At 39.6% G+C, this 23,865-nt stretch overlaps 1 protein-coding gene across 9 annotated transcripts in view; it reads right to left on the reverse strand.

Annotated features, from left to right (window-relative positions):
* The window catches only part of slc36a1 (solute carrier family 36 member 1), a 61,696-nt gene extending 38,692 nt beyond the window's left edge, over positions 1 to 23,004 (reverse strand). For 8 of the 9 annotated variants that reach the window (XR_002260278.2, XR_007263374.1, XR_007263375.1 and 5 more), the window contains exons 1-8: positions 22,824 to 23,004; positions 22,012 to 22,102; positions 19,901 to 19,989; positions 17,495 to 17,590; positions 14,464 to 14,548; positions 13,263 to 13,481; positions 7,034 to 7,132; positions 3,974 to 4,140 (exon numbers count right to left, since the gene is read on the reverse strand). Coding sequence is in view for 5 of the 9 variants with exons in the window: in XM_020527207.2 (XP_020382796.2) it covers positions 3,974 to 4,140; positions 7,034 to 7,132; positions 13,263 to 13,481; positions 14,464 to 14,548; positions 17,495 to 17,590; positions 19,901 to 19,989; positions 22,012 to 22,102; positions 22,824 to 22,981 (1,004 nt within the window). In the remaining 4 variants the exon portion in view is untranslated. The remainder of the gene's footprint in view (positions 1 to 3,973; positions 4,141 to 7,033; positions 7,133 to 13,262; positions 13,482 to 14,463; positions 14,549 to 17,494; positions 17,591 to 19,900; positions 19,990 to 22,011; positions 22,103 to 22,823) is intronic. The other variant, XM_048603791.1, reaches the window with a different exon arrangement.
* Positions 23,005 to 23,865: the final 861 nt, after the last annotated feature.

The raw sequence follows: 23,865 nt of genomic DNA on the forward strand, positions 1-23,865 counted from the left end.
TCGGGCCTAGACCCTTCTAGGCCCGAAACGTCAGCCTTCCTGCTCCTATGATGCTGCTTGGCCTGCTGTGTTCATTCAGCTCTACACCTTGTTATCTCAGATTCTCCAGCATCTGCAGTTCCTACTATCTCTTTGTTTATATGGGCTTTAGAATTCAATATCAAGTCTAAAGTGCTCAAATGAAAAATGAGGTGTTGTTCCTCCAGGTTGCACTGAGCTTCACTGGAACACTGTTGCATATCCAGGACAGTAATAATAGCATGGAAGCATGATGGTTCATTGAAAGAGATAAACTGAAAGGTGGAGGTCATTTCTACAGACAGAGCAAAGGTGTTCTGCAAAGTAGCTATCCAGTCTGCGATTAGTATCGCCAATGTAAAGGAGATGATATTGACCATGCAATGCTTTCTGCTGCATAACAGTCAACTCTATGCTTCTTTAAAACACTTCAGTTTTAAACTCTCCAATTTTACATCTAGATAACCTCAGTTGACTTATAACTTGCAGTCAATTTATAATGAGACATACTACAACTGCAGAATAGAAGTTTAGTTCACAGCTCTGGGCAAAAGTCCACATCCTATTCCAGACTTTAGAAACAAAGCAAGAAACTTAAAAAGGTATTTTAAACAAAAGAAAATTCCACAGATACATCTAGTTATGTTATTGTGATATACAATTGATTATTTTGCAAGAAGTTTCAATTACAAACACAAATTTCCTTGTTAAGAAAAGTGACAAGATATTGAAAGCAGAGTAATGGCATCTTGGTGGTAAGATTTGGGAACCTTGGATGGCTGAGAAATTAAGCGCTCAGTCAAAAAGGCAAAAAAAATTTAAAAAGGAGACATATCCAAGGTTTAGGAAACTGATGACAGTCAGAGCCCTCGAAGAATACAAAGACAGCAGGAAAGAACTCAAAATCAATTAGGAAGGCCAAAAGGGGCCATGAAATGTCTTTGCCCAAGGCTTTTTATAGGTATATAAGGAACAAGAGGGCAGCTAGGGAAAGGGTAGATCCACTCAAGGACAAAAGACGGAATTTATGCATGGAGCCAGAAGTGGGCGAGGTCCTTAAATGAATATTTTGCACCGGTATTCACAAGGAGAAGGACATGGTGGATGATGAGTCTTGGGAGGGGTATGCTGATATTCTAGGGCATGTCGATATTTAAAAAAAAGTGGCACAGGGTATTGTGAAAAGTAATGAGGTAGACAAGTCCCCAGAACTTGTCAGGACCTACCCAGAATGGGAGGGAGGCAGGTGAGGAAACTGCTGGAGACTTGAACGAAATCTTTCTATCCTTTATAGATCAGAGAGGTCCCAGAGGATTGGAGATCAGTCAATATTGTTCGTTTAAGGGCCACAGGGATAATCTGGGGAATTACAGGCCAGTGAGCCTTATATCAGTGGTGGACAAATTACTGGAGAAGATTCTCAGGGATAGGATTTACTCACATTTGGAAAAATATGGACTTAGGTGATAGTTAGCATGGCTTTGTATGGGGGAGGTGGTGTCTCACAAAACTTGATTGAGTTTTTTGAGGAAGCAACAAAGACGACAGATGAAGGCAGGGCAATAGATGTTGTCTATATAGACATAAGCAAGACCTTTGACAAGATCCTTCAAAGGCAGGCTCACACAAAAGGTGAAGTCACATGGGATCCACTGAGAGTGGCCTGATTAACAAGTGCTGTGTAGACAACACCAAGATTGAGGGAGCTGCAGATAATGAGAAGGAATGCCAGAGGATACTGCAGGATATGAACAGGCTGGAGACTTGGCCAGGGAAATAGCAGATGGAATTTAATCCAGACAAATGCAAGGAGATGCGTTTTGGAAGGTCTAATGCAGGAGGGAAGTATATAGCAAATGGCAGAATCCTTAAAGAAATCAACATATAAAGGGATCTAAGCATACCGGTCCACAGTTCCAGAGAATGGCAACACAAGGTGGTCAAGGCAGCATTTCGCATGCTTGCCTTCAGTCAGGGCATAGAACATAAAAATTGGCAAGTCACATTGCAGCTGTATAGAACATTAGTTAGGCCACATTTGGAGTACTGTATACGTACCTGGTCGTCACACTACAAGAATGAAGTGGGTGCTTTGGAGAGGGTACAAAAATTGTTTACCAGGATGTTGCCTGGTTTGGAGGGAATTAGCTATGAGAGATTGGACAAACTTGGTCTGTTTTCACTCGATCATTGAAGGATGAGCGGCGACCGGGTCAAGAGTGGCAGATGGAGTTTAATTTAGATAAATGAGAAGTGTTGCATTTTGGTAAGGCAAACCAGGGTAGGACTTACAGTTAATCATGGGGCCTTGGGGAATGTTATTGGACAGAGTGACCTAGGGATAGGGGTGCAGGTTCTCAGTTCTTTGAAGGTGGTGTTGCATGTAGACAGGGTGAAGGCAGCGTTTGACACGATTGCCTTCATTTGTCAGAGCACTGAGTATAGGCTTTGGGACGTCACGTTGCAGCTGTACGAGACATTGGTGAGGCCACTTTAGAATACTGCATGGAATTCTGGTCACCCTGCTACAGGAAGGATGTTAAACTAGAGAGGGTGCAGAAAAAGTTTACAAGGTTGTTGCTGGGATTGGCTGGTTTGAGTTATAAACAAAGGCTAGATAGGCAGGGACTTCTTTTTTCCCCCGGAGCATCAGAAACTGAGGGGTGCCCTTATAAGAGGTTTATAAAATCAGAGGGGCATGGATAGGGTGAATTGTCCTGGGCGTTTTCCGAGGGTAGGGGATTCTAAAACTAGACAGCATAGGTTTAAGGTAAGAGGGGAAAGACTTAAAAGGGACCTGAGGGACAATTTTACAGAGAGTGGTGCACGTATGAAATGAGCTGCCAGAGAGAATATTTACGACATTTATAAGACATTTGGACAGGTACAGAAATAGGAAAGGTTTAGAGGGATATGGGTCAAACGCAGGCAAATGGGACTAGTTCAGTTTAGAAAACCTGACCAGCATAGACACAAGACTGACGGGTCTGATTCTGTGCTGTATGACTAAAATTAGAGAGGCATAGACAGAATGGATGGTCGGAGTCTTTTTTCCAGGGTAGACTTTTCAATTACCTTAAACATACGTCCCCTAGTAAAGGGGGTAGGTTTACAAGGAGATGTGAAAGGCAGTTTTCTTTTTAAACACAGGGGGTTACAAGTGCTGGAAATGCATTGCCAAAGAAGGTACTGGAGGCAGATAGAATGGTAATGTTTAAGAGGCATCTTGACAGATCTATAAATAGACAGGGAACAGTGGGTTACGGACATGTAGAGGCCACAGGTTTTCAGTTTAATGGCATCATGTGTCAGCACAGTCTTGATGGGCTGAAGGGACTGTTACTGTGCAGTACTATTCTTTGTTCTTGGAGTTGGTTGTACGAAATATAGTTCTATAAGGTGGCCATTAATAACAAAAATCAGGACTGAATACTTGATTAAAATCTGAAGTGATTAAGTCTGCACAGACTGGTTCAACCACCCAACACCCTCTTAATCCCATCACATGGTGGAGGTGGAAGGGTGGCAAAACACACACAAGAGGGTGGTGGGGGGTTTCTACAACACTCCATCTCTGCTCAATGCTGACCAACTAGTTGGACAATATTAAATATAAAATAAAAATCAATTTCACCGGAGGATTAAACTGTTCACTCAAAATTCCTAACTGCCTGAATGTTTTTTTTCTACTTGGGTTAGTTGAAGAATGGTCGTTCCACAAGCAGGCATTTGAAATACAAATCAAACACTTAAGCACTGGTTTGAAATTATTAAGCAGCTTGGATATAGGATAATGAAGATGCACAAGTCTGGCTGCTAAACTTGTCTTTACAATAAGCTTACAAAAAGGGTAACTATTATATTACTGAAAAGAAATATGATTTGCTATATGCTGAAAGTAGTGGTCAAACACAAGATTGACAAATTCTTTTAGGGAAAAGAAAAAACAACTTACCAGCAGGCTGGTAAATTGAGTGTGATGCTTCCTTCAATTTCACCCCCAAAACGAATGTATCCCATAACTCCTAGAGTCAAATAAAGCATTGCAACGATTGCCATTCCTGCATATAGAATTACTGGAAATTTCCGTGGATCCTCCAACTTATTTTCTAGTGGAAGTACCTTAAACAAAACACATTTGACATTCATCTTTATTCATTCACTCTCACAACATGAGGGCATCTCTGGAGAGGATCACATTTATTGCTCATTCATAACATCCCTCAAGTACAATTGAGTGGCTTCTTGAAACACTGGAAGGTTAAACTGGATATCATATGGAAATGGACACAGATTATGGTGCTTGATTAACTTATGCCAATTCATTGTAACGCAGACAAGATGCCAACTTTGTGCAGGTCAATCATTTTCATGACTTCAGTGAGCTCTTAGCCCTGTTGTTCATTAGCTGCACATATCAACAGGGAGCCCAGAATCATTAATGGCTAGAAGAAGAAAGATGATCTGTAAAAAGAAGTGGAGAGGAGGCAGAGCTCTGAAGTGGCCAATGATACCTTGGAGCTCAAGACTTCAGCTCATGACCCACACTTTGGAATGTCTAGTCTAATGCTACTAAACACTATCCTAAACATTTTGAGTAGAAGGCGCATTGTGGCTCTTAGGTGTCGCTGAGATCATTTGGAACATTACGGTGGACGAGTCAACCATGATTGCTCACAGTGAAAGCAAACAGTGAGGATTGTGAATGCTGCACTGGGAGGTCTTGGTGGAAGAGATAGAAAGGAGGAAAGAAATCCTGAACACTCAGAGGTGCGAGACTATCCAGACATGATCAGAGAACAGTGGCAAGAGTTGGTGGCAAAGGTCAATGCTAGAAATTTAGCCTTAAGCCCTGCAATTTAATTGATCTTATGCAAGAGGTCAAGGTCAAGGTCAATAAATAGATCAAATACCAATTATTAACCATACCACTAGCCTCATTCACTGACAGATTTACTTCAGTCTCATTTACCAACTAGCAATACCTACAGGGACTATAAGAACACAAGGTTTAGAAGTAGGCCATTCAGCCCATTGAATCTGCTCTGCCATTCAAGATGATCATGGCTTATTGATAATCCTCATCTCCAATTTCCTGTCTTATCCCAAGAACCCTAACTCCCTTACCTGATTAAAAATCTGTACCACAGCGTAGACAATCCTCTGTGGTAAAGAATTCTATACATTTACTTCCTAAAGAGAAGAAATTTGTCATCTGTCTTAAAAATGTGACTCCTTATTCTAAGACTATGCCTGCTGGTCCTAGATGCTCCCATAGGGGAAACAACCTGTCCACATCTACCTCATCAAGTCCCCTAAGAATCTGTGAAGAGAACACCTGTGAAGAGAAGACTTAACGTTTTGGGTCCAATGAGGAAGAGTCAACGGACCTGAAACATTAACTCCAATTTCTCTTCACAAACGCGGCCAGACCTGCTGAGCTTTTCCACCAACTTCTGTTTGTGTTCCCTACAAATGAACCAGATAAACCAAAAACCTTTCCAAGCCAGTCACATTCAAAACCACTATCAACAGGATCTATAGCAAAGTAAGCAGTAAAGTGATTCTAAGCAGTCCCGTTTAAAAAAAGTCCACAGTCCACTCCACTCCAGGCATATCCACAAAACATTAAGTAAATTCTATTTGCCACAATCAAAACTCAAATCCTCCAATATTAAAACAGAGTATCTTTTTAAGAGGCCCAAACTGAAATCCATTTACCAATTTTACCTATCGACTTCCTTTATCATTTTGTAACATCTTTTTGTCAATGGCAAACTTGAAAATGAGACTTTTTCACCCATCTAAGGGTCAGAAGGTATGGTGAATAGTTGGAAGCCTGAGCATAGATACTTAAGAAAATGCTGGCCACATCCTTCCAATTAAAGTATCTGTCCCTTACCCCTATCTCCACAAGAACTTTATTCAGACTTCCAGAAGACATTTGATAGGCACTCTTATTTCCATGACAATTGACTCCATGAAGACACTGAATCTTTATTAATATGTAAAATCACACAAAGCATGTAGAATTGCAACAGCAGCCAAAAGCAATTATCCAGCAACTAAACAGCTGTTAGGGAGGATGGAATTTTTCTAATGCATTGTGTGATGCCTTCAGCTTTGTTTAATAATGATCAATCTACATCACGAGTCTCTAAATTGGCACACGAGCTCTGTTTTGCTTGCAGTCATACGTGCATGCAACAACCTTTATTCAGAGAAGGATGATGTCAGGCACTGCTCATTGGGTCTGCATTTATACAGGTAGTTCTGCTATTACACAGGTTTCGTCAACGTGAACTGGCTATAACGCGATTGACAAATTAGTGAATGCTGTTTGGACAATGCGAGCTTTCTGTAAAGCGATTTTCTATAGCGATCTTCTATAGGGCAATTGCACAGGAACACAACTATCGTTTTATGCCAGAACTACCTGTAACAATTTTTGTAGTCGTAAAAGATTATGTAGCACTCAAAACAGGTGCTGCAGAGCCTAATTTCACTTTTTTTGGGTTTTAAAGTCCAGAGCAAGGTTAGCACAAAAAAAATGCAGATGACAATTTAAAACAAAGCTGGCACAAAATCAGAAAAGGGACAGTTAAAATTAGGATAGGGCTCAAAAGGACAGTGTGAAGAGTAACTCTAATTGTTTATGAATCAACAAAGAACATTTTAGTGCATCTTTAAAATAGACAATTATAAAAATAAGGTGCTGCAGAAACTCGGCAACTCTGACAGAATCTATGGAGAGGGGAACAAATTGTACAAATTCAGGCAAATGGTAGAAAAGGCCTTTGCATTCACCTAAAAGACACAAAGCTTTGCGAAAGTAGGAAAAGCTACACAAAAAGTGTGAAAAATAAAGCAAAGGTCTCTTTTGTTGCGGCAGTTTTCACTGTAGTGGTCTGTTAACAAACTGAATTCCAATGATCAGGAGTCGAGGTAAGTTAAGATTTAAACATCTCTTCAAGGGTCTGCCAGTAGCATCAACCATACAAGTATTTTCACTCACCACACCAATGCCTTCAAATGCAAATATGGCTGTTCCGAAAAACATTGCATAAGATTTCCAGTCAGCCACAGGTGGTAGATCATTTGTATATGTTGCACTCTGCAAGAAAAAGAATAGTCTTTGATGATGTTTTGAAGTACAATTTTCACAACATACTCCACCACTAAAGATAGATATACTGACATTGGAGGCAGTCCAGAAAAGATTTAATAGATTAATCCTGGGTATGGAGGAACTGTCTTATGATAGGTTGAGTCAGTGTGCATTGGAGTTTAGAAAAATGACAGGCAACCTTACTCAAACTTACAAGATTCTCAGGGGACTTTATAGGGTAGACGCAAAAAGGCTGTTTTCATTTAAACAGTAAGGAGTCAAAGTTTATGGGTAAAAGGCTGGAAAGTGGAGTTCAGGATTATTAAATAAGCCATGATTCTCAGTGAATGGCAGAGCAGACTCAATGGGTTACTGCTCCTATATATCTTATGGGTTTGCTATTCATATTCAAAATTTTCAGACTTAATTCTAGAATGACGATGGTCATATTTAATAGGAAAGATGGATAAAGAAAGGCCAAAAGAAAAAACATGGTGAGGGACCAAAAACACAAAGCATTTAGAGAAAAAAAGAAAATCAGAGTAAAAATGAGCAACTTCAAGGCATATAAGTAATAAGAAATTTACCAATTTAGAATTGGATATGGATATGGATATGTTAGGTGAACGGACCAAAATTTGGCAGATGCAATTTAACATGGACAAGTGTGAGAAAGGCAACCTATTATGTCAGTGGATTAGTGTGTGGGTATTAGCGGAGTCAATGATAATTTTACAAAGAAGAGATGAAGTGTAAGATATTCAATTCTTATGATGATCAAGTCAGGAGGGAAAATGAGCTGTTAGAAGGATGCACAGAGGTTGCAAAGGGATATAGACAAATGGATAAAGTAAATGTTTCTGCCCGAAATTGAGAAGTGTTTGCGGAAATCCCCCAACTCCCAGTCAATGATGATCTTGGACTCTGACCTGGTATGGCAGAAGTCAAAGCTGCCATTAAACACACTAAGAATGGAAAAGTCACACGACTGGACAGGATCCCAATGCAGATTTTCAAACTTAGAGATAAAGGGTAACCTCTGTTCCTCCATCAACTATTCCTGAAAATTTGGCACAAAGAAGAAATTGCTGCCTATCTCAAGGATGCTGCCATCATTGTCGCTGGTAGTGACAGAATCCTGAGGTCAGGACAGGAGTCAAGCAAAGATGCATCATCACTCCCTTATCAATTTTCATCACCATTATTCATCTTGTGAAGAATAACCTCAAAGAGTTGAAATCCAAGAAAAAAATGACATCAACATCATTTGCAGAACTTCATTATGCAGACGACAATGTTATCTCCATTCTCTTGGAGGAGAATCTTCAAGCCTCACTTAACACTTTTGTGTTAGCATTCCAAAGAATTAGTCTTGGTCTCGACCTCAAAAAGACTCAAGTCCTTTACCAGCTCATCCCAATCTAAGTTCCAGCCTATCCCTCCATTAAGATCAATGGAGAAATCTTCCCAAAATGGAATATTTCCCAACCAGGGGAATCACTTCATCCAAGGCTGACATCAATGCACAGATACAACAGCACACCCAACCAGCAAGCACCACCTCTGAACATCTAAGAATGAGAATCTTCAACAAATGCAATATCCCTTACTGATACCAAGATTCTTGTGCAAAAGGCAGAGATACTTCTGAATCTTCCACACAGCTCCAAACATAGACAACATAGAGGCCCTGTCAAGGCCCTGAAGAACCACAAATGCCGTTTGAGGTGGATTCTTCGCAGATATACCAACATCAGTGTCCTTGGAGGACCCAATGGCACCAGTATAGAGGTCATGATTATCCAAAACTAACTCCACTGGGTCAGCTACGTGCTTAGGATGCCAGAGTTTCAACTGCCAAAGCAACATTTTCTTTGCGCAGCTTAAGGAAGGCACTTGAATGGGAGAAGGACAAAACAAGCACTTCAAAATGCAACAGAGATGTCAATGCCTGGGATACTCACTGTGAAGAAACCAGGAATTGGAGGAACCTCCTGAATGAGGGACACGATTCTTCAAGGCAATTGGTAACAGGAAGTACAGAAGAGGAACGTGAGAAAGGAATGCGAGTGATCAAGGAAAAAGACAAATTCCACATTCCAGAAATGCCTGCCAAACGTTTGGTCAGAGATGGGCCCAATCATAGGACCACATCAGCCATGCATGGACTCACTTAACCCCATGACTAGTGACATGGAACTTCCAAAACAGACAATCATACTAGTTAACAAGTGATTGCTGATGACAAGAAAAGTGTGAAGTTATGTACTTTAGAAGGAAAATGGAAAGGTAGATTTCTTTCAAAATAAAAGGGGCTGAGAAATGTTGAATGAGATCTTCTACATGAATCAGAGAAATGAAACAATGATCACAAAAGCAATGAAATACAAAGGTAAAGAAAGGGCTTCACCAAGGCTCTCTATACATATGGAGTACTGTTTATGAATTTGTTCTTCTTTTCAAAGAAAGCTACACTACCGTCACCAGAAGCGCAAGGGAGATTCACTAGCTTGATTTCTGAGAGAAGAATTTCCCAAAAACAACAAACTGGGGCTGGATTCCTCAAATTTAGGGAAATGAGAGGTGAATTCAATAAGATGTATAAAATTAATGCAGAGGACATGTTTTGGGAGGATATTTCTTTAGGTTGGAGAGTCACACAGAGGCCAGTGTCAGAATAAGGGATTGGCCATTTAGGATAGAGACTGAAAATCATCTTCACTCCAGACGACGGAATCTTTTAATGTTTTCTACTCCAGAGAGCTGTGGATGTTCAGTTGTTAAGATTAACCAAGAAAGAGACCATACATTTAAGAAGTTAGGGGTATTGATGATGAATGAGAATTTATTTGCCTAGGGAGAGTTCTACATAAGGATAGTAAACACAAAAGCAAGTCAATGCTCCTCAGTTTACAAAGATCAGGTTTTTTGATTCCGGGGAAGTCGGAAGGAGTGAAACCCTTGGTTTCCGTTTACAGAAACCCTGGTTGTAATTACAGGAATGAAACAGTTTCTTCTGGAGAAAGGAGTCAGTTCAGAAAAGTTAGGAAATAGGTTACTTTAGTATAAGGGTTTTAGTTTAAGAGTTCCAAACCCAAAGCGTTTGGTTAGATCCCTAACAGGGTTATTTGAAGCTGAAAAAGTCTAGTGCAGCTGTGCAATTACTCAGAGGATATGACACTTAAAACCAAGAATTGAAAGTTAAATCCATCAATGTGGTAAGAGAAGCAAACACTTTCTGATATTGGAGTACTGCAATGTGACGGCATTGAAATAAATAGGACTGTACTTTTATTGAGGAACAAAAACAGAAGTTGCTGGAAGAGCTCGGTAGGTCTGGCAGCATCTGTGAAGAAAAAATTAGTTAACATTTTGGGTCTGATGACCCTTCCTCAGAACTGATGGTAGCTGGGAAAACGTCGGTTTATACGCAGAAAATAGGAAGTGGGGTGGGGTAGGGAATAAACGATAGGATTGAGAAAAAGGAACAGCTGGATGGACAAAGGAGTGGATAACGATTGGGCTATGTGGGTGAATAACTGTTAATGGGGACTGTTAATGGCTAACAATAGGTAGTGTGTACCAGCAGACTGTGATCACGAGGCCTGCTGTGTGGGGTAGAGGGCGAGGACATGGGAGCGTTTAGGCCCTAAAATTATTGAACTCAATATTGAGTCCAGAGGGCTGCAGGGTCCCCAAGCAGAAAATGAGGTGTTGTTCTTCCAGCTTGCATTGAGCTTCACTGGAACCCTGCAGCAAGCCAGAGACAGATGTTGGCCAGGGAACAACGTGGTGCGTTAAAGAGGCAGGCAACAGGTAGCTTGGGATCTTTTTAGCGAGCAGAAAGTAGATGTTCTGTGAAGCAATCACTCAATCTATGCTTCATTTCCCCAATGTAGAAGAGACCACATTGAGACCAAGTGTTGCTTCACCTGAAAGGTATTTTTGAGCCCTTGGATAGTTGGGAGGGAGGAAGTAAATGGGCAGGTGTTGCACCTTCTCCGGTGCAGGGGAAGGTTCCATGGGGCTGTGAAAGAAGAGTTGACCAGGGCATCCCAGAGGGAACAGTCCCTGCGGAAGGCAGGCAAGGGAGTGGAGGGGAATGTGTGTCTGATGGTGGCATCTCGCCGGAGGTGGTGGAAATGGTGTCTGATGATCTTCTGGATGTGGATGCTGGTGGGATGGTAGGTAAGGACAAGGGCGACCCTATCGATGTTGCGAGAGGGAAAAGAAGGGGGTGATGGCGGAAGTATGGGAAGATGGGTTGGACCTGGTTGAGGGCCCTGTCGACAACGGTGTTGGGGAATCCTCGGTTGAGGAAGAAGGTGGACATTTCAGAGGTTCCCTTGTCAAAGATGGCCTCATCTGAACATATGCGACAGAGTTTTTTTTGTGCATATTGAAACCTTTCAAATTATATTCTATTTTTATCTTTTTCTTTTGCATAAGTAACTTCTATTGTTAAAACCAAAACAGCAGCATTGTGTGCTTGCTTTTCATTTAAGGACCACCTTGCTTAATAAAGAAAGCAAAACAAAATCCATCAGGCTAGATTTCAGCCTAGGATCTAACTTGTCTGGTTAATACAGCAGCCAGGATCAATACAGTACATTTTCCCAAGATTGATCCTTCACACCCCATTTAGTTTAAAGCACTCTCTACTTCCATGGTTGTGCAGCACACATGAACACCAGTCCCAACAATTGTGATGTAGACAGTCCTAATTTAAAAAGGTTTTTTTGAGAAGACTTGTAGCTTGGGTTGTGGATGGGGTTGTAGACTTGTCCACTGAGCCGGCGTGTTTGATTGCAGACTTTTCGTCACCCTGCTAGGTAACATCATTAGTGCGACTCTGGCGAAGTAATGCCAACCACCCCCAGCAAACCGGGGCAGAATACCAACGCTTCACCAGAGGCACACGGACGAGGTTACCTAGCAGGGTGATGAAGCGTCTGCATTCAAACACACCGGCTCAGCAAGCATGTCTACAACCTCACAGTCCTAATACTATAAAATCATTTCTGAAGAAGGGTCTAGACCCGAAACGTCAGCTTTCCTGCTGTGTTCATCCTTCTCTACACCTTATTATCTACTATAAAATCCATGTTCCCTAGTACTGGTGCCAGTGGCGCATGAAACAGTATAAGACATCCTGACTGTTGAATAGATGTGATGACGTAAGAAGCTGTTGACCTTTGAAATAAAATTTGTCCAAACTTGAATCCATAAACGTGCCCATGTCTTGCACAATTCCCCAAATTTCATTTTAAACCTGCAGGTGATTGACCAAAGATGGAAAAATGGATAGGTGAATTCTCTAAAACAAGGAGTCCAAGTGTCGTGGATAGATTTCACTGAGCACCCCAATCCAAAAGTGATTCATCGTGCATGTTATAATAATGTTAAAAAAGCTAAATACAATACTAATTTTTGTTCTCTACTGTATTTTCCGATGAATAATTCATCTTCTAAAAAATCAGATACTGCAAAGTTACAAATGCACAAGTTATTCTCAGCACTCATTCAAGGATCCAAAAGGGCAAATTTAGCAATAAGAAGGAAAAAAAAACAGCTCAACAGCTTCAAGGAATTTAAAACGCTGTATTACTATGAAATGTTCACAAGGACCATGACCAATTTATCAGCACATATCACAAAAACAGGATACGTGCATGTCTTAAATCATGCGCATGATATCAAAGACAGAAGAGATTTGTCCGAATCTGGGACAAATTTAGTTATGCTAGGGTTCTCTTTCTTGTCTTCCCTGACAAAGTTGCTTGGCAATTGTTGCTGTAACCACAGCAAAATCACTTTTTTCTTTAAATATAAATTACGGATAGCACAAGGAGGCAGGCCCAGAGTCTAAGCCAGATGGAGTTGAACAACACACCATTGACATTAACCTAATCCACACAATAGCTGCCGAGTGCTAATGCACCCTCTTCACTGCCATGGTAAGATTTTACAGGACAAAAAAAAAACCAAGAAAATTCTGGTCAAAAGTTTGATGTTGTTTTAAAATAAACCATTCAATAAAAAACAATACCTTTAGCCTCAAGAAAATGACAGACTATATAAGATAAGAACAAAATCAAATGTAGGGAAAAAAAAATTCACAGCATCGATTACTCACAGTGAAAATGTACCAGTAGATCAAAACGAGGCTGACACACATGGCTAGGTTGGCGAGCAAAGAAAAGGGAGCTAGGTATTTCAGGTTGCGAATGTAGACCAACAGAATGATGAGTGGCAGAAAACTAAGCATGTAGAGACGGCTGTCCATACTATCAGATTCCAAAGTTGTGACATTTTGATTGCAGTTATTATTTGTAGCATTTGCTACATCCACAACCTTAAAAAAGGTGAAAAAATGCAAAATTCCAGTATTTAATCGAGAAATATACTCAGCACACCAGGATGTTTTAAACTTATATTCTTATACACAAATAAAAACATTACAGAAACTGTCAAGGAGGTTGCAGTATTTGCCTATTTGTTACATATTTTGGGCTCTGCACAGTTCCAAATTTCACTTTTAAACCCGCAGGTGCTTGACCAAAGATGCAAACATGGAAGGTGAATTCTTGTATTTATAGCAAGATCTTGTGCTCAAACTTAGAATTGATTCAAAAAGGGAACAACCTCCCAAACTTTGCAAAGTAATATTATAGCTATCCCACAAATTAACAGAACATCAAGTGCCATGCTCACCAGTTTGCCACAATGGTGGTGCTTAAGAATTATGGATTCAAGCCACATTTCCAGATATGAATACCAAGGTTCATTCATCAGTACAGTAAGTGAAGGACTGCTGCATAAGGAGATTCAATAGTGTTCAAAAATCATGAATGGTTTTGACTAAACCAATTAAATCAGAAAACATGATTTAATAGATTGGCAAAAAAGAATTAGAGGCAACAGGGAGGAGGGGGAAGCATTACAGCACATTGTAAGGACCGAATGAACTGCCCAAAAGTTTGGCAAAATCAGAATCAATATTAATTTCCAGTAAAGATTGATGCAAAGGATTGATCAAGGGGAATAAAATGTTAAGCTAGATGTAAAGAACAGGAATGAGAGATTAATGCGTTGGTTGCTCAAAAGAATCTGCAGAGTTCTGATAAGGTGAGAAAATCTCTTTTTCAATATTTCACATTTCATTTCAGTAATGCTGTATCTGCTCACAGCAATATGTGAAGCTGGGAATTCCTGTGTGCAATACTCTACTTCTCTGCCGCATACTTGAAGTTTATCACAGTACTAGGTACTACTTGTGTTCAATTGGTGTTTTATATTAAGGGTGCTGCTAACCTAATTCACAAATTAAAACCTACCTGCTTAATGTTGTCAGCCAGAAATACAAAGTAAACACAACAAAATCCCAGCTGCGTCAGGATCAAAAAGAACTCCACCAAAATTCTGCAAGAGAATAGCAAAAGCCATCACCAACAAGAGTCAACTGTTTGAACTAATATGCTCAAAACAAAATGCACAGTAAATATTATGAAAGCAGCATAGGGCCATGGCAGCCCTGCAGCAAATGGAAGGAAGCATTCAAAATGCAGCCCCAGTCATGGTAACAGGAGATGGCAATGGGGAAGTAAGTTGAGATATGGGTGTAGGTCGGAGTTGGGCCAAGACAAACTTGTTTGAGGGAACGGCTGGACTGGCAGCTCAATATTACAAGGTTTAGATGCTTCAGGCAAGATAGAGGGATGTAAAATGGGTGGGGGAAGTTGCATTACTAATTATAGAGAATGTCACAGCTCCTTTAAGAGGACATCTGAGGGTTCATTGACTGAGGCTATATGGGTAAAACTTAAGAATAAGAAAGGTGTAATTAGTTTGATGGAGTTTTACTATAGGCCTCCTAACAGCCAGAGGGAGATAGAGGAACAGATATGGAAGTAGGTTATGGAAAGATGTAAAAACAGCAGGATTGTTGTAGAAGGTGACTTTAACATCCCCAATATTGACTGGAACTCCCTTAGTGTCATGTGCTTACATGTTAGGTACATCAAGGTGGGGTGGGGGAGGTGTTTTCTTGAAACAATATGTAGATAAATCAACTAGGGAAGGGCCGTACTAAACCTCATATTGGGCTACATGCCTGGCCGTGATAGAAGTTTCAGTGGGGGAGCATTTTTGGGAATAGTGATCATAATCTCAAGTTTTAACGACACAACTGGTCCTTAGGTGAAAGTGCTAAATTTGAGAGTGGTGTGGGGGGAGCAGGGGAAGGTCAATTCCAACAGTATTAGGCAGGAACTGGTTGTTTGAAAGTAAATACACATCTGACATACAGGACTCTTTTAAAGGCCAGTTGATTCTGGAACCTTGGTTGACAGATATTGAAAGTTTATCTAAAAAGAAAAAAGGAAGCATATGTAAGATTTAGAAAACTGAAATCAAACAAGATTCTTGAGTATAAAGAAAGCAGAAAGGAAGTTAAACAAGGAATTAGGAGACCTAAAAGGGGCCATGAAATGTCTTTGTCAAGTAGGCTTAAAGGACAATCCTAAGGCATTTTATACACATTAGGACAAGAGGGTAACTGGAAAAAGCATAGGACAATGGAGGGAATTTATGCGGGGAGTCAAAGGAAGTGGATAAGGCCCTTAATGAGTATTTCATATTAGTATTCACCAAGGACATGGATGATGGTAAGATTAAAAGATAGCTACGGTGATATTTTGAGGCATGTCAACATTAAGGTAGCAGTGGTGTTGGATGTCCTGAAAAACATTAAGGTAGATAAAATTAAGGATGTTGGGGACTAGACCTAGATCTTCGTAGCCTCTTTAGCCGTAGTCAAAGTCCCAGAAGACTAGAGAATAAACAAATATTGTTCCTTTGTTTAAAGGCCACAGGGATAATCTAAGCAATTATAGGCAGCTAGTTCTATATCAGTGATAGGGAAATTATTGGAGAAGATACTTAGAGACAGGATTTACCTGTACTAGAAGGAATGGACTTGATACGGACTGTCACTATGGCTTTATACAGTAGAGTCTTGTCTCACCAATGAGTTTTTGAGGAAGTGACATGATGATTGAGGGTAAGCAGTGAATGTTGTTTACATGGACTTTAAAGCATTTGACAAGGTCCCTCAAGGTAGGCTCATCCACAAGATTAAGTCACATGAGATCCACAGTGAGTTGATAAGTTGGGTACAAAATTGGCTTGGTCATAGATGACAGAATGTAGCTGTGAAGAGGCATTTTCTGACCAGTGGTGTTCCACAAGGATCAGCTCTGGGACAGCTTTTGTTCGTAATATAAATGATTTGGATGAAAATGTAGGTGATTTGATAAGTTTACAGGCAACACAAAAATGGGAGGAATTGTAAATAATAAAGAAGGTTATCAAAGGATGTAGTAGGATATATCATCAGTTGGAAAGTTGGGTGGAGAAATGGCAGATGGAGTTTAATCTAGACAGGTGTGAGGTGATGTTTTTTGGGAGGTCAAATGCAAAAGGGAAGTATTTAGTAAATGACAGGACCCTTACGAGCATTGATGTACAGAAAAATCTTGGGGTCCAAGTTCACAGCTCCCTGAAAGTGACAAGTTAAGCTGATAAGACGATAAACGGTGATATGCAGCATGCTTGCCATCATTGTCAGGGACATTGAGTATAAAGTTGCCAAGCCATGTTGCAGCTGTATAAGACTTTGATTAGGTCACATTTGTCCGCAGTTCTGGTTGCCACACTATAGGAAAAATGTAGACACTTTGGAGAGGGTGCAATAAAGGTTTACCAGAATGTTGCCTGGATAGGACTGTACTAGCAACAAGGAAAGGTTGGACGAACTTCAATCGTTTCCACTACACTTAGAGGCGGAGAGAAAACCTAATGGAAGTATATAGAATTAAGAGGGGCATGGATAGGGTGGCTAGTCAGTCTACTCCCAGGGTGGAAATGTCAAATACTAAGGGGCATAAGGTTAAGGTGAGCAGGGAAAAGTCAAAGAGATGTGCAATGAAAGATATTTTTTCTCTCATTGAGGTGGTGGGTGCCTGGAATATACTGCCAGAGAAGGTGGTAGAAGCAGATGTGAGCAAAGTTTAAGAGGTATTTAGAAAATTACATGAATAGGCAGGGAAGAAGGGGATATGGGCCATCCACAGGCAGATGAGATTAGTTTAGAATGGCATCATGGTCAGCACAAACACAGTGGGCCGAATGGTCTGCTCCTGTCCTGTACTAATCTATGTTCTGTATGCAATGGTGTCCAAGGTATACAACAGTGAACGAGACCAAAACAGACATTTCAAGTATTACTTACTTTCACATTTGCATTGTTATCTATTATTCTGTAACTTTTATTTACAAATTCTCGGATCAACTCAAAGATCCAAATACCTTCCAACAGAAGAATGTTTTTGCAGCCAAAGGTTCGGGCACTCTTCCAAACTGTACATCACCACACTTCCATAATCTAGATACGGCTTCTGTAACCTAAAATTAAAAACAGACTCTTTAAAAACTTGGTATTCCGCATACTCATAATGTGACAATAATTTCACCAGAAGGCATTTTTCTCACTGAACTGGATTCAGAGATCAGATATCCACAGAAACTACTTCCTCCTCAGAAGGCAAACAGAAGTGTATGTCAGAAACACAGAACAATGGACCCAAAGTAAGTCAGACAATTTTAAATGAAACTTTGGTTTTACCCTAATTACAAAAATGTCCCAGAACAATGAAATTAATTGTGACGCAATAGCAATTTCCCATAATCATGAGGAACAGGAAAAAGCTTATGTATTACAGATTGGTTAGTAAGGTGAAAGACTAACACTTACCGGAATATTGAAAACACTACAGAATTTGGAATGCAGCTCACAACCACCTCTCCAGGGCAACTGGGATGGGCAAAAAATGCTGGCCCACTCAGTGACATCCACAAATCATTGAATAATTCAGAAAGTTACCATCATTTGGCAAAATGTTCAGCTCACTTGCCAAAGCTTCAACAGAACCTACAAGTCAAATGTGACTGAATACTCTCCATATGCCTGGATGGACACAACTATAACAACATTCAGGAAATCTAACGTTACAGAGTCAAGAGTCATGCAATATAGGAACATCACCCTGTGGCGCACTGCAGCTAACCCGGTCAACAAATACCAAACTTCAACTAATGCCATTTACTTGCATTTGGTCCATTGCCTACTACGTCCTGATTTTTTAAGTCGTCATCTAGATGTTCAAAATGTTGTGAATGTACCAGCCTCTCAAAGCGTGTTCCATATTTCTACCAAATTCTAGGCAGAAAGAGGCACCTGTCATGGGAAAGAGATTCTTATGATTTACTCTGTCTGTGTGTCTCATCATTTTGCATACTTCAATCTGTTCCCTCCTCCGCTTGCTCTACTCCAAGGAAAACAACCCTGGCCTATTTAGTCTCTGCTCATAACTGAGACATGTCATTCCTGATGAATCTCTACTGCACCCTCTCCAGTGCAATCATGTCCTTCTGAATGTGTGGCAACCAGATCTGCAGACAGTATTCCATTTTGTGGTCTAATCAAATTTTTCATTAAGTTGTAAAAAGACTTCCTTGCTCCTATATTCTATACCCCAGCTAATGAAAACAAGCAACCTTTATGCCTTTTTTACCACCACTTTAACACCAGCAGGGATCTATGGACTTGTACATCAAGGTCCTTTTGTTCCTTAGTCCCTAGGGTCCCACCATTCATTGTGTATATTCTTCCTTATTAGATCTCGCAAAATGCATCACCTCACACTTATTAGGATTAAATTCCATCTGCAAGTGCTCTGCCCAATTTACCAGCTGATCAATATCAGACTGTAGTCTGAGACCATCCTCCTCACTATCAATATAACCACCAATTATCCAGAGAGGAAAAAAATAAATCAGTTCAGTTGACCAGCACCTCATTATTAACTTAAACATTCATTTCATCCACTGTTGGCTTATGAAAGTGTAACTGTATAAAAGGTAAAGTCACCATAGTCCTACTAGACCAAGGGCTGCTCTTTCATTTCAGAAAGAACTGGTGGTGGTTTAACCTAAGGATTACCATGTCCAGATGGCTGAAGGTATAGCCAAAGATAAAGATTAAATTTATAGACTAGAATCCCTACAGTGTGGAAACAGGCCATTCGGCCCAACAAGTCCACACCGACCCTCCGAGGAGCATCCTACCCAGACTCAGACGTGTCACCCTACCCTACCCCTGTCACCCTGCATTTCCCATAGCTGACCTACAAGTCCCTGAACACTATGGGTAATTTAGCAAAGCCAAACCACCTAACTTGCACATCTTTGGACTGTGGGAGGAAACTGGAGCACGCAGCAGAGACCCACACAGACAAGGGGAAAACGTACAAACTCTACACAAACAGACAGTCGTCCAAGGGTGGAATTGAACACGGGTCCTTGACGCTGTGAGGCAACACTGCTAACCACTGAGCCATTGTGCCGTGTGTGGATGCGTATTAAACAGTGCTACTTGGAATTATATTTGTTAGTTCATTTAGAATTTGCGATCCAAGGTGAGAAAGAGAGCTATGTTGTACATTTATGGAAAAGTTTAATAAGCTCTTGATAAAAAGCCAAATTTTACATTTCCAAACATTTACCAACTGACAATCATTTATTTTAAATCCCCAAATAAATTGAGACATTTAGGACTTTATAAAAGTGAAAATGAATGAAATGAGAAATGAAAAATGAAACATTATAGGTGTACACATGCTCACTAGAGAAAATATTAGCAGAATCATAACTTACTTAGCAGACAGATAATGACTGCATTTGACCAGCAAACGCATACAGTGTACAGCCACCACTCCGATAATAATGAGGCTGATTGGACCAAGCTGTGGACAAATGAAAAAGGGAATTAAAACTTGAAATTATACATTAGCCTCCGTTCCGCATTCAAATACCATGACATTTTTGATCATGCAACTCTTTTTCAAGAAGTATCGATCAAGCATTTTACAGGTCACAACTGGAGGACCAATAGAAGGAGAGCAAAAAGATGGAACATTAAACCCTAACACTGCTCAGCACCAGTTTTAAACCGAACCAGTTACAAGTTCCAATGGCTGAGGGAATTAAAGGGGACACCTGCTCATGAGTACCATATTCCTTTGATACCCCACCATTTACTTTTGCAGCAGTTCAACAGTTTTCATAAACAGGTGTGATACAAGGTTTTGATTCATTTAATACCATTTATCTTAAAGAAACTATTAAGTCATACTTATAGATGTGATAAGGGAACCTTCTAGTATTTGAGTACTGTAAAAAAGTGATGGCATTAGAATACATGGGATTTTATTTTCATGTGTTTTTGAAATCTTAAGTTCTGTGAAAGGTAAATAGCTTGGTTTATTCTATGAATAAAATGTCAACTGACAATCTCCAGCATTTAGCAGTCACACATCACATCTTTTAATGACACCGATACCAAATGTCACACCAACATCCACAAGGCTCACATTAAGTTGTGATAGATTATTTTCCCTCACCTGGCTGGGTATAATTATGATGAGCTTGAGATGTTGCAAGATTAAGATCAAGACTGGAAACAGAAAGCCAAATTTCTGGGCAAAGGGAATGGAATTTGGAAAGATAAACTGGCACAAAGAGATAGAAAAAGCGTACAGCCATAGAAATATTAGAAAAGTGACGACAAGTGTTCAAGAAATGTATATTTAGCTAAAAATGGAGAGAAATATCAAATAAGACAGACTTAAGTGCCGACATAATGAAGGAGAAAAGGAATGAGATGTTAGAAAAAATAAGAAACCAAAGAGGAACTATGGATTAAATTATCAAGGATTATGGAAACAGTATTTTAGAGACAAAAGAAATGTTAGTTAGTTTAACAGTAGTGAAGATTCCATTATCTTTTGTACTTATGTGTGATCGATAAACTATCTGGAAATTAGAAATATAAAAAAGAATAGTCAGCAGTTTTCAAAATGGAAGGCTATACTCGAACAAGCTAATTGAATTCTTTGAAGAACTAATTGAAAGTATCGACATAGGTAATGCAGATGGAACATATTTATATTCTCAAAAGGTTTCTGTTAAAGGTCTGGTATAGTAGATTTGAGCACATGGAGACAGAGCAAGACAGGATGGACACAAGGAAAACAATGATGGCAAGAGGTGGATGAGAGAAAGGTGGCAAGAGGGAGGCTACAAAAGAGAGAACAGATTTAAACCAGTTGTAGAAGTGTAATATTCAATTAACTGGCATCCAGAAAAAAATCTGCAAATGGGTAATGAATTCAAAGTCAGAAATTATAGGGAAACTCAGTTAGTCTGGGAGCCTCTGCAGTGAGAGATAGAAAATGTTAACGTTACAAGTCCAATATGACGCATCAGTTTTGAAAGACTCATACTGGATTTATAAAGTCAACCACCTTTCTCTCTTCACAGATGCTGACAGACTAGCTGAGTTTCTTCTTTTAGATTTCCAAAATCTGCAGTGTTTTGATTTCAAGATAATTAATTTCTTGAAAATTGAACGAGAAAAGTCTTACTAAGAGCTGTGTAAGTTAATGAGCCATAATACTTTTAAAAATTGCACTGGATCCTATTCTTAATGAGCACTTGTAACTGTTGCATTTAAATCTGAGATTGAGATCAAAGATACAGCAAATAATATTGTAACAGTCTGGTTAAAATGTACAATGAAAATGCAATGGCGTTGGCATTATCAGTCTGAGCAAGGTTTCTTTCAGGTGATGGCTGTTTGTAGAAGCATATGTCAGTTATTTTGAGAAAAAGAAAAATAGGCTGACTGTGACAAGAAAATATATCCCCCTCCCCCAAAAATCTCTAAAACAGCTCTGTACAGTACTAGTAAAAAAAAAGTATCTCACCACAATACCCGCATTCTTCACTGCCAGTGGAAGGCTGAGGAGCCCTGTTCCTATGTTGCCTTTCAACAAGTGAATTAATGTCTCAATAGGCCTGAAATGTAAACAGAGATTAATACTCCTCACACAGTTTAACATACAATGATCCAGAAATTTAATGCAGAATTTAAAAACTGCACTTGTTTGGTTCTTTGCCAATTCTATCAAAACACCAGATTCTACAGTACAACAGTAGAGAACTCAAATTTGTGCTGCACAAATTCTTCTGTTCACTATTTCTAGATGTATTCTTCAAAACAGCAATGATAGGCCAGCCTGAATCTAGGCTTGATTGCACCAAAGACCAATCACTATGCTCAAATTTAGAGTAGACCACTCCGATTTCTAAACAATTAACCATGTCCTTCTGAAAACCGAGACTTGAAGACTATCTCTGATTCTAAAAAGGTTCTTAATGATGTTTTATAGATACTCAGAGTATGGAACAAAAGAAAAACAAAATAGGACAATTATGAAGCAATTTAGTGTTTTAAAGGCACATTAGCAACAAACTCAGTTGGGATTGGTTACTACAGTTGTTTGGAGGCTGATTTGTAATGCAGAGTAACACCAACAAGACAGGTGCAATTCTGGTACCAGCTAAAGTCATCAAAAAGGCTCTGCCTGCTCAATCTCGCTAAGGTGTAGTGACTCAGCACCATTCTTCCCTCCCTAATCAGTGAGCAATTTATGGTCCACTTTGACTAAGATGACTTTCAATTGAAACCATTCATTAAAAAAAAAGTAAATTTACTTCAAAACTTTAAAACACTTACGTTGTGCCAGTTCTTTCATTTAGACGCTGATAATTTCCAAAATTATCAGGTGAACTTGAAGAAATATCAGGTGAAGAACTCACGTGGTCATGGTCTGGACTGTTTTCTGTGGAACTATAATCATTGTAGTCTTCACTTGTCAGCTTTTTTGTCGACATGGCAGCTTCACAACAGCTGTGTAACAATGCAGAAAAGAAGACAGATAGATGAATGGCTCTTCAAACAAGCTATACTTTAACAATGCAATTAAATTTTGATTCAGTGTTAAAAACACAATGTACAATATATTTCTATGATATGACAGCATCAATATTCCATTTTAGATCATCACTGCTAGGTCAATTTTCAAAAACTGCGTAGAGCCAAGAGAAACGTACACAATGGAAACTCCCCAGACACAGCCTGAACCTGCATTGTTTACAACATCCCTGCCTTTCAATTAGACTATTTTGACTCCATTTCCACTCATTAATCTTAAATTGAGCCACTGTCTTCCACACTCAAAGTGCAAGTTATCCTATCTTGTCAATATGTAGAATCCACAAAAAAATAAGTTCACTCATCTGTGATACTATTCTTAAAAATCACCTGTGCAACTTTCTAAAGTCTTGGTATCCTCCTACCATGTAGTGCTTAAAAATGAACTCAAGACTCCAGCTGAAGACGAACCAATGCTTTCAAAAGGTTTTGCATAATTTGCTTTTTTACTCATATCCTTCAGAGTACATACACTCCCACAACTCTGGTCCTCTTTAAAATTGCTCATTTGACAATCATTAGCACCAAAAAATGTTTCACTTCACTTTTCTATCTAAATTTCCTCCACCCAGATCAGTCTGCATTCCCCCCAAAATTGGTTCCCATCCTTAATGTTTTCTACAATCCTGAGTTTCACATCTGCAAATTCTTAAATTATACTCTATGAAAATAACAGGTAATTAATGAGGGCAACAAGAAAATAAACAGTCCTAAAACCTACCCTGGAACATCACTGTATATCTCTCCAGAACAAAAACAAATGGTAATCACAGATAACATCCTG

The sequence above is a fragment of the Rhincodon typus genome, chromosome 12, assembly GCF_021869965.1.
Source record: "Rhincodon typus isolate 14 chromosome 12, sRhiTyp1.1, whole genome shotgun sequence".
NCBI lineage: Eukaryota > Metazoa > Chordata > Chondrichthyes > Orectolobiformes > Rhincodontidae > Rhincodon > Rhincodon typus.